Source organism: Nestor notabilis, unplaced genomic scaffold (genome assembly GCF_000696875.1).
Source record: "Nestor notabilis isolate BGI_N333 unplaced genomic scaffold, ASM69687v1 scaffold8523, whole genome shotgun sequence".
NCBI lineage: Eukaryota > Metazoa > Chordata > Aves > Psittaciformes > Psittacidae > Nestor > Nestor notabilis.
Window position 1 is genome coordinate 1 of NW_009922322.1, and position 11,996 is coordinate 11,996.

The 11,996-nt window shown below is 40.9% G+C and overlaps 1 protein-coding gene across 1 annotated transcript; it reads right to left on the reverse strand.

Annotated features, from left to right (window-relative positions):
• Positions 1-988: 988 nt before the first annotated feature.
• ADAT1 (adenosine deaminase, tRNA-specific 1) lies at positions 989-11,809 on the reverse strand (the record flags this gene model as incomplete). The annotated part of the gene is made up of 7 exons (XM_010011561.1): positions 11,641-11,809; positions 10,941-11,009; positions 9,702-9,756; positions 8,902-9,032; positions 6,076-6,694; positions 3,189-3,334; positions 989-1,088 (listed from the first exon to the last, which is right to left on the reverse strand). Coding segments are annotated over exons 1-7 (1,289 nt in total), but the record flags the coding sequence as incomplete, so codon positions are not given.
• Between the last annotated feature and the right edge of the window lie 187 nt (positions 11,810-11,996).

Sequence of the window (11,996 nt, forward strand, 5' to 3'; positions counted from 1 at the left end):
CAAACCATTCTATGATTCTATGATTCTACTAGGATATGCCAGGATAAACTTCAGTCAAGTCAGGCTTACCTTTGAGAAGCTCAGAATGTGCAACTCACAGGCATGTGAATGAATTATCCCCTAGAATTGTCCAAGATCTACTTATTCACTACTGTCAGGATTAGCATCTTTCTCCCAGAAAGACCAGGGAAAATGAACACTGTGACCATTGATAAACTGTAGGTTAAGCAGACAACAACCAAAACATGACCACAACCCTCAAGCTGAACTTCCACAGACCAACGCTAATTTCGGTCACCTCACCTAAACTGAGAAAGGTGTATAGAGATGGAGAGATTTGTCTGCAGATGTTTAAAAGTAATTCCTCTCAACCAAAAGAAAAATGCGCAACTGTTTCTTTAAACACAGATTATGGTGTTTCTTAAAGAGCACAGTGTCAAGATGACAATTGGGAAGTGCCATGGTTTGTGTTAGGAAGATGCTACAGGCATTTCATAACATCTTCAAACTTTAAGGCAGAAAGTCACATTCCAAAACAAGAGTTTTAACAATCATACATCCAGGTCAGCTGGCCTGACTCTTACAGAAAAAGAAACCTACAAGAAGGACCTGCAGCACACCACATGTCCTCCACAGTCACCAACCCAAGAGATAAAAAGCAAAAATTCCACTAACTTCACTGATAATCTATATTTTAATAAAATTTTTTCGTAATTTACCACCCCCATTACCTACAATGCTAGTTTTAATCAACAGTGAAAAAGAAGAAATAGGATAAACTTGTTAACCCTCATCAACTTCTGCCATTCCAACTCCCCTTCTCTCCCTTACACAGCGACTCTTCCCTTTCCCCCACTCCCGACCTTTCCCTTTTTTCCTCACTCCCTGTATTTCCTCTGCTCTGACAATGCACCATGCACCACGAGCTGACAGATGTGTGTGCTAACAAGTAAGATCTCTGCACCCAGACACCACAACATTCTCACACCTGCTCTGATGGTTCCCAATCGCCGCCTTTGTTGTTCCCTGCCGGAAGCCATCTGAGGTGACATCCAGGGGTTGCTCAGGGACTGCACTCCAACTTATAGCTGTAGAAGAAAGGATTATGAACAAGGGAGATGCTCTCACCACAAAAGCAGAACTTAACAATTCCTTTCGTTCCATGTGTTCACATGATACCATGATGCTTCCCAAAGTAATTCCAACTACTTGCACCAGACAGTGTAATCTTCCTTATTTATTGTGTGCTATTATTTTATTATGTATTGTATACTCTAAATAGTTCTCTCTGTATTTGATAACTGACGTACACCAAATATTTGTTGACTTTACTTGAAAAATGTCATTGCCTAGTAGTCAAATAAAAATAATCTGTTGGAAGAGAGAGCAAGAGCCAACAACCTTATTCTTTACTATTCTGGTTACCTTATTACCATCTTAGCTGGTGAATGCTGAAATGCTGCTGAAATGCTGCATACCATACCTCATAGATTTATAAATAAGTAGAAAAGCATCAGTGGCATGTTAAATGAAACAAAACTGTATGCGTAATCTGTCCCTCCATAGCCTGAAAACAGTTTGTAACTACTTCTGCCGTGAGACATCTTTTGTTTCCTAAATTCTCCCATTTTTCTGTGTTCCTACCAGGCAAAAGAGTTTCACGTGCATTAATTCTAAAGACAATTTTCAGTTTCTCTCCTTCATGATACCATCTTGCCATTCAAGACACCCAAAACCTACACATTATAAAGCATATTATGGCAGCTGAGTATGTTAATCACATTTGTATCGTGATTCAGCTATGTGTTGCAATTGCCATGCTCTCCTAAGTGTAAATGGTACTTGCACTATGATTTAGATACAATGATTTATTGCTCTGCTAAATTAAAATTCTGTGTAATGTCAAACAACATTAACTACATAAAACTGGTATTTTACACTAAAGTTTCCATGTGGGGAGTATCTAAAACCACCTGGTCAGAATCTGATATCCTCTGACAGGGATAAAAACCTACTTAAATATGAAAATCTTTTCTATTCTTTAATTTTTTCATAGCATGAACTTCAAAATACTAAAAAGAACACATTTTTAAGAATACCAGCTGAAATGTTCCTATCAATCATATTTCAATGCTCAGTGTAACAGCCCTGAATTTAGTTTATTCTGATTTTCACCCCTTTAAGAAAAAAAATCAACATAGCATAATTTATATATGCAAAAAAGTGTGATAAAGCATCATTCATCTCTATTTAATAGACTGACCCGAGTAACTGTAGAGAAAGAAAGTCATACACAGGGATTTAGTAGTTGGCTTCAGATCTTTTTTGCAAAGTAAACTGGCACTATTTTTCAGTGATGGATTTTGTTTCCTATCTCACAGAATCAAACTATTTTCCTCCTTCCTGGCACCTGTAAAAAAGCCAATTTAACGAATCTGAATTCCATTCAGGAACCCTTTGTTTCCAGTCTATTTTATCTTCAAGTCTGTTGTAAGAGAGTAACTTCCAGTTCCAGTTAAGCTAGAAAAGTATACAACAGCAGAAGGTAGGCATGTCCAAGCTTAAAGAAACTACTTAACTACTACTCATAACCATACACATATGGTGGCAGTTCCACTGTTAGGTTGGTTTTTTTCCCCCAAAAGAGACCATGTTGCTAAATCACAGCGTGACTTGCATATTCATTCATCACCATGACAAAAAACGCAATGTCCAAGCCCTCTATCAATTAAACCCTCACACTATACTACTCTGTATTCTTTCTACATTCACAGATTTCTGGAGCAGTTACAAGCATAAGTCAGCATGGCAAGTCTTCTGTTCATTACCAAGGAGAATGCAAAACTAACTGAAACAAGAAGCCTTTTGATATTTTGGGGGTTTTTACTGACCTCAGAACTTTTATTTTAGCTGGTTGCTTCCTGTCTTTGTTTAGCCTAGAAATTCTTCATGGCATCAACTAAGTGTTCATTCAGTCTGAAAACTCCCTACAGAGAACTAGAGGCTGAGCTAATTATTATTAATTATTAACAATTAAGTTCTAACCTGAAATTAATTTCTTGCTGTAAGTCACACGTTGCCTCTAGCACTGCCAATGAATGACGTTCCATTTTAGGAAACCACCAAATCCACCTGACTTCTGTTTGAACTTCTGCACACAGTTATGCAACTAGCCCAGGTGAACTCACCTGCACTGCAAGGCACAAGTTTTGTTTTGCTGTTAATTCGAGCTTCCTGAATTGCCTGGCGGCTGTGCTCAAATCGAAGATCCGACTGCAGCAGCTTTACCTTCTGGGCGAGGAAACCAGGTGGTAAACATGAGATGTGCTGACACCTAAAGTAGGCACGGAAAAATGCAAGTGATTTTAAGCCTACTCGTTCCAAACTCGTTCCTACTCGTGCAATTTTCCTCCATAATCTAAACATGTTACTTTTTACATTAAAACTGAATTTAGCATGAGTTATGGAAGAAAGACAAGGAGGCTTGAGTGCATGCTTCCCTTCAAAAAAGCATTTGTTAGAAAAACAAAGCAACCTAGTTTATTGAGACCTTGCCCATCCTAAAAAAATATGACTAACTGATTTTTAAAAAGGTCTAGATAAAAGGTCTAGTTAACCCTCCTAATCGGTGCAGGTAAAATGTGGAGGATAAAGACTGCAATAACCAAAGTGTTTACACAGTCAACCACATTACACTAACAACTGTTTTATGAACCTGGAAGTTCATAATCAAAGACTGAAAAGATACAAGATACAGTTACCGTTCCATGTATAATCTTATCTGTGTTACCTGAAATTACTGCAACGCATTGAATGGGATTAGGATTGTATGAGTAAAAAACTTCAAGTGTTACAGAGTGAGGAAAGCATTATCCAGTAAAGTCCACTGGAGAGATAGCTATAGTTTCCCCTATTAATATACTACGACCTCTTTTATACCCATCCTAGAAGGATGCAAGGCTACGGAGAAAAGGAGTTATTAAACAAAGTCAAACCTTTCAGAGGAACTGGTCTAGTAACTGGCTCTTAACGTGAGAGGTTCAGCTCCCGGGTTTCTTTCTTGCCCTCCTTTCCCTCCACTCTGCCCTGCTCCACTTACTGTCCTTTAAAACTTGCAGATGCCTTTGTTGCACTGAATCAAACTCCTAAGCAAGAAAAATATCCACTTCCAATCCTTTTGTTGCTGGAATAGTTTTCATCAACTTAGAGTTGGGGGGAGCAAGAAAGCCAGTGCACAGCAGATGACTTTCTTCATTTAGCAGCAGTGCACTCCACCTCGCATAAATTTCTCTGAGGTGACAAGTTGTGTTACTAGAATATTGCCCACAGCAGGGAAAAAATTAAACACTGGATGTAGTCCACATCAAAGAAGCAGACAGATTTTTACCACCAGGGATATGCACCTACGCTTGGCACTTCCAGTCTAAGACAACTCAGTCTTTTCCCAGCTGACCAGTGCAAGCTGTCACATGCTAGGTGACACAGTCAACATGACTCTTTCAAGCAGTCTGCTCTCCTGAAGCACATGGTTGTGAGTTTGCTTTTTACTCCCTTCCCTCCCTTTGGAGTCCTGAACCCCACCAATTCCCAGTTGCTGTAACCAAGGCCTCTTTCGACTTTCACATCCTACTGAGACCCTCATTGTTGGCGAGTATGAAGTCCATCAGAGTGCCTTTCCTCTTTGGCTCCTCTCTCTGCCATTTCAATCATTCCTAACGGTGGATCAGGTTCAAAAATTAAACTTCTTTTTATAGTGCAGAGCAGGAGGATGAGAAACAAGTATGTCAAAGCCAGACTTAAGAAGCCACAAATCTCATCCTTTACAGAAGCTGAAGGCCCAGAGTGTCACAGCAGAATTCTGAAGTGCATCCCTCAGAATGCATGAAAATGACAAAAGGTGAGCTTGCACTGCACATGCTAATCAGTGTGAATGGAAGTGGTGGAACAAGCCAGTGAGAGATACTAGCTTGCATACAAGCGTGAAGTGTTCCAGAAGCAAGAAGTTTTGCTCAAGAAGCAACAAAACTAACAACTAATAATAACAGAAACAAGTGCTGACATGAAATCATGACTTTTCAATCTGGTTGCCAGATAGACTCATCTTTCTAAACCTAAACATACTCCACCACACCACAGCAATTTCTGTGCTAGGTCTAGAACTCTGTTTCCACAGGATGCACAGCTCACCTGAAGGCACACGGAACACCCACAACTTTGGAACAGCAGTTTTCAAAAACCTCTACTGAAACGGCCTCACAGTATAGTTTTAAAATTTTAAATGGGATGGACGTATATGCAAATGCAATAACCCAAATATTAACCTCCTGGGAAATTTTAAGTTCAGATCCAAGCTCAGAAAGACAGCAAAAAGTAAACTGGTTTTACTACAATTCCCTTCAAAGTAAGTTTAACATACTGCCTCTTCTACTTGCTGGGAAGTTAGTCTGAAAGGATGGTCTAAATCAGCAAAAGCTTCAGAACTAAGTTAACTTAAAGCTGTTATAAAGGCCTGTAAGGACAACCAGAAAGACAGTGCAAAAGTCTACCTATGCATTTAGTTGGAGTCATTTCAGATTGCCTTTATGATGGATGGATTTGGGAGCGTTTTAATTTAGTATTAGGAATGCTGCTGCAAGACATAAAAGCTACTTTTGCTCAACATAATTCTATAAAAGGAACTGACTACTCAGAATGCCTCTCTGGAGCATGGATAACTGAATAAACTGTAAAGTTCAACTTTATTACACTGATGCGTGTTCTTCCAGCTGCTCTTTCTGCTGGGAAGCTTTTAGAAAAACTCTGGTGGGTGACAGCTTCTCATTGCTGTGTGAGGGGACAACCAATGGGACCGTGAATCTGATGAAAATTCTTTTGTGAATCTTCAAGTCTGATCCACCAGAAGGAGTCACCTTTTCTCCAGACTCCACAGGACCACTTTCTGAAAATGTGAATTTGCAAAAATTAACGTTTTCTGCGCATGACCCTGGAACAAAGCTCTGGTATTCGTGTGACACGTTGACTTCCATAACTCATTGTCTCCATACACACTATTTGTTTCCAAAGGAGAACACTTACCTTTCAATAACTGCTCTGTGCATGGCTTCTTGGCTATATGGACACTTCCCCACTATAATTGCTGACAGATACACTGGATGCTGCAGGAAATGCATCAGAAGAGCTCCTTGACACCCTAACACATTCCAGCGAGCCAGTTTATCACTGCAGGACATTGAGCATGTTCTGTCCCCACGACCTGGCTTCACTCGTAATAACCCCACACGGTGATAGCCTAGCCCAGGTATCCGGGCATCACTCAGCTCTCCGGGCACGCATTTTGCTCCAGTCCTATATACATCTGCTACCTTTGGTCTCCCTAAGCCAGTCTCCTTATTAGCTGTTTGTTTCTCTGCAGAACCTTTACAGCTCTCTGGATTTGTGTCATCTTCTCGTTCCACAGATCCTTGCTGAACAGCCAGGTCTTCAGTGGCTACGGAAAAATAACCATCATCATCAGTTTTCATTCTCTTGATTCTACGATCACTCGCCATTTTCTCTGATTTCCTTTTATCTTCTGGACCCAAATGATCATGATTACTTTTACACTCTGCTAATTGTCCAACAGCATCAGCTCCAGTTGCTGGCTTACAAAGCTGGTTCTCTGGTTCACTCATTGGAATAATAGAAGCATCTCCACCTAGAATAGAAGAAATTATATCAAAATTGGCCAAAACTGCATCTCTTGTGACTGGAACACATCACAGCAGTACTATGATGGTATTACTGCCTTTCACACATCTGCAGTCAGGAAAATTTTAAGTATGAGAACACGCTTGTCAAACAACACTGATATACAATGATGAGTAAGACTTCATTGAAATTTTAGCCAATCTATGTTACATGTTTTGCATTCTACATAAGAAATAATCAAAAAATCAAAATTTAAAACAGAAATCATAAAGCAAAAGGTGTCATTGGCATCTGACAGACCACAGAGCAGTGCTGAAGACTCGGAGAAGAACTAGTCTCATCTAACTAAATGATACAACTCTCAAAAGAATAATTAAAGAATAACCTATCAAATACGGATGTAAATTTTAACCTGTATCACTAAAACAAGCTCAAAACCAGAATTCTGAAGCTCAGTTCAAAGCAAACCAGGCCTGACAAGTATGTGAGAAAAAGGCAGTCAGGAAAATATTGTTGCTATTAAATTTGAAGATAGATGTGGATTCTATTCTGATACGGCATTACTAAAGAAAACCATCATAGTATATTTCAGCAATGCCACCAAAATCACAAAAATGTATGAGCAACTAATTGGCTATATGAAGTACTGACGAGGTGTATTTTGAAAGCACTGTGACCTTCCTGCTCTGCTAACTGACTAGCAGTTGAAGAACTATTCTAACACACTGGTAGGATTGTGATAACATCGAGACTTCCACTAAACTGATAGACCAAGAGGTCTCATTCCTACAATTTGCCAAGAGATCTCATCTTTGTGATGCTGAGGTTGTTTTTTTTTTTAACAAATCAAGAGCATTTTCCTTGACAAAACAAGAAGTTGCACCCATTCCATAAGTTTTGGGTTGGGGGACTGTTTTGTAGGTGGGACTTTTTTGGTTGATTTTTGGGAATTTTATTTTGGTTTTTTGGGGGTTTCTTTATGGCTTTTTTCCCCTGTTTTGTTTTGGTGGTTTGCTGCTTGGTTTTGGTGGGTTTTTGTTTGGTTTGATTGGGTTTTATCTTTGTTTAGTGGTTTGGGATTTTGTGTGTCCCCCAAGTTCAGCTGTAACAGTCATTTTTCTCCTTCTTGGTATCTAGTGCAGTGCTGTGTTTGGGATTCGGTCTGAGAACACTGCTGATAACACACGAATGTTTTTGTTGTTGCTCAGTGCTGCTTACCGCAATCAAGGGCTTTTCAGTCTCATGCTCTCCAGTGAGTTCCCATGCTCTTCCATGGGAACCCAGGAGGAAGCAGAGACAGGACACCTGACCCAAACTACCCAAAGGGGTATTCCGTACCACAGCACATCATGCCCAGGATAGAAACTGGGGGGAGTTACTTGGAAGGCCCAGATCACTGCTCAGGTCAGGCTGGGTATCGGTTGGTGGGTGCTGAGCAATTGTATTGTGCAGCACTTGTGTTCACTGGGGTTTTTTCCCCTTCCTTTTTTAGTTTCATATTCTCTCACCTTGTTATTCCCCTTATCATTATTATTATTGGTGGTAGTAGCAGTGGTTTTGTACTATACATTAGGTTATTGGACTGTTCCTATCGCAACCCACGGGACTTACATTCTTTCCATTCTCCTCCCCATCCCTGCGGGAGCAGGGGGACGAAGAAAAGCGAGGCAGTGAGCGAGCAGCTGTGTGGTGCTGAGTTACCAGCTGGGCTTAAACCACAACAGTGTGGTTGAGGTTATTTTGGATTTTGTTGCAGGGGTTTCTGTGGGGTTTTGTGTTTGATGGGTTGCTGGTTTGGCGTTTGGTTTTGTTGTTTTTTTTTAAAAGGAACTGTGGTAATTGTCAATGATTTTATTATAATTTGAGTCCAAAGAGACAACATGTAAAACAAAGCAATCAGGAGATATGACAGGACCCCTGACAAGTATGTTAGTTTCTGGAAAACAGAACAGTACCTATTATCATCTAAAGAGAAAGTGAAGCATTCCACTATATAAGGAACAACATACCAGATCTACTGCATTCTCACAAATCACATCCAGTGAGATAAAATGCCAAATATATCTGTAGAGGACCAGTCAAGTACACCTTAGGGCACATACTGATAACATGAGTTACTGTCTCACACTCACTCCAGACCAGAGACCAAAGGCAAGGGGCAGAAAAGATTCTGCATGTGGGAGTAATGAACATAGTTAACTCCAGCATACTCACATGGGGTATGACTAGAGAAGAAAATAAATATGACATTTGGTTTGAGTTTCCATTTCCCAGTTTCAGTTCCTGGAATAAAGATACTACATTGCTGATGGGAAGCTGCCAGCCACATCTGATGGAGAAGATACCTGTTAGGCAGAAAGTTTTCATGAAATATTTACTTCAGTTTTGATGCGTGAGAAAACAACAAACTCGAGACACCCGCTAGTGCCTGTTCTTTCCTGATGAAGTCTGTGAGGAGCAAGGAAGTTTTGCTTCTACAGATAGATGGGATCCAACATAATCCATAAACACAAATACATCACTGGAACCTTAGTAACAGTAACTTGACAGGGTCAGATTCAGTGGAGTTAACTGTCTCCTCAAATCACGTATCTGTTCTGTAGCTTTACTATTCTCCTGGCTCAGTTCCTTGAACAAGCTTACCCCACATGAACGAGAGGGCTGTTATGTGGGAAAGAGAAAAAAAGCTACCCTTGACAGTTACACATCAAACCAGCACTGACATCACATAAAATCAGACTGCACTTTGTTCAGAGGCTCCACAACAACAAAGAAGAAACAAGCTTTTGTTAAAGGGCCTTCACACCACCCAAAAGTGTAAAAATTAGGTTAAACTCCTTGTAGCAAAGGGGGGAAAATGTGTTGCCTACACAGAAGTAGTACTGTTCTCTTTGATTACATTCTTATCCCTGAAGCTGCAAAATATGGCTATTTTGCTACAGGTCAAAACACTTTCTTCACAACAACCAACCTCAAGAAGCACTGAGTAACAGCATGTGAACTTCATGCCTCACCTCTGGAAGCTCCTCTTGGCAACAATTTCAGCATGACTGTCATTCAGAACATCACCTGAAGCAACAACCAAATGAGAACAACATGCAACATTACTAAAAAGAAGACAACAAAGCAAACAAAATTTGGCAGATGTCAGTTCTCCAGATTTGTTAGCATGTGAAGGTTTAATATTGGTGTTAGGTTACTGCAAGATATTTGAAATTCCTATCACTACAAAAGGAGGACAATAGCCTACTCAAATGAAGGATAAAACTCTTCATTCTGCAGCAAACCAGAGACTTGTTGAAACACCAAATTTTAACCCTTCTGCTATCTGAAATCCTTTGAGTTGAGTAAACACTGGCTTCTTTCAAAACCTGATTTTTGTTCTTAGTGGTAACTCCTTATGTTCTCAGCTTAAGCATAGCATCCAGAAAATTTTAAGTGTTTGTTAAGCTGTCAGATGAAATCTCTTGTTGCACTATGTACTACAATTTAAGTTACCTTTCTTGTCAATAACACTGATGTTTATCAGGTTTACACATCTCATCTTCAAACTTCCTGCAGTATCTGCCTACTGCAGTATCTAAAGTTAGATATCTAACCTAGAGAAGGTAGGAAGCCCTGTACCTATATATTCACAAACACTCCTCCTCCTTAGTCGCTTTTCAGCATTAGTTACTATGGCTTCTCCCATCTCCTAGGAGAAGGGACAAATATCCTGAACAAAAAAGTGGACTTGCAGAGCAAAATCCTACAATAAATGGTAAGAAATGATACCTGTGAGAAGTCTTGTATCTGTTACATACGTTACTGTACAAATATTCAAAACTATCTAGCTGCAGAACACATGGTAAAGGCAAAGCAGCCTGTTAGTACGTTCCTGGTGTCATCCCTCCCCCAACTCTGCAGTGGCTATTCTGCATCAGACCACAACACAACTGGACGGTCAGAGGCAACATAGGCACAATTATTTCACTTGTGTTTTGGTTTGCTTTTAGTGATGAAGTCTTTGGGCGTGCAGACTCAGGGCCTAAACTACACATTTTCACATATATAAAGTTTATTCACCTTTAAGGCAGCAAGTGCAACAAGCTCCAGGGCAGCCATTCTGGCTGCCTAAACCCCTCTCTTCTTGATGAGGTGAAACCTGCCTGACGCTTCTGCCTCCAAGTCTAAGTCTTGGACATTTGCACCAATTCTATGACACCAGCAAGAAAGAAGGTAGCACAGGAAGTCTGCTCTTATACCAAACTTACCAGTTTTTCTCATTTTGTTTTGACCAATACATTTTGTTCCTGTTCCCATAGCAACAACTTTCTTTGTAACTGAAAAAGGAAACATCATTACTTGAACAAACTGTGACCAGAAGCATTGCTCTCATAAAGTCATTGTGGTAACATACAGAACATTGTGTCAACAGGAAGGTACAGGCAGGCAGGTCATGCAACATTCCAGAAAGGAAACACTATCTCAACAGTCCCAGAAAAAGTCTGGGATCCACAGCAGGAGCACTAACACACGCTTGACATGCTGGGCTACACCCTGCAACACGGGCAGAGGTTCCTCAAACTTGTAAGAAGCAAGTATGGAAATGCCAGCAAGGGAGGTGATGGGGAACTACCACCAACACAGACAGTAGTAATGCAGCCTGTTAACAGAGAGCCAGCTGAGACCTTCTAGGACTCTTTCAAGTAGCAGCTGGACACACTTTTGCAAGGGTTTACATTAGTAATTCGGATCCTCCTGAACTTAATTCTTTGATCTCGGATAATCTGGGAAGAACAGCGCTCCACCATAACCGTCTCTTTCTAGGCAGAAGTGCTGAGAGCTTTTGCCATCACAAAGAGTAAAGCATTTGGGAGGAGACACAAACGGCGCTGGGGTTTTTTTGAAGGTATTAAAAAAAAACCACCGACGGAGCCCCCGCCCGTCCCAGCCCCCACAGCTCAGTCTTACCCTGCACAGTCCCTGGACTAGCAAGAACCTCTCTTTGGGTTGTGGACTCCACTTTGACAACAGCTGCCAGTGACGTCCACTCCCTGCTTGGATCTGGCTTCCCCTGCTTAGGGAGCCTGGTCCGATAGTGCAGGTAACACAGCTCAGCAACTTCATCAGCTGACCACATGGCTCCCGAGGCGAGCTCAGCTTCTGAACGGAACCGGATCCCACCACACCTCCGACTAACCCCCGTCTCCTCAAACTCGTGCTGCATGAGACCGTCCTGCAGCAGACTCCACTGCCCCAGGCCCAGCCGCGCGCCCTTCGCGATGGTTCATAATGAAGAACAGCACATGAAAGGAGGAAATCGTTTT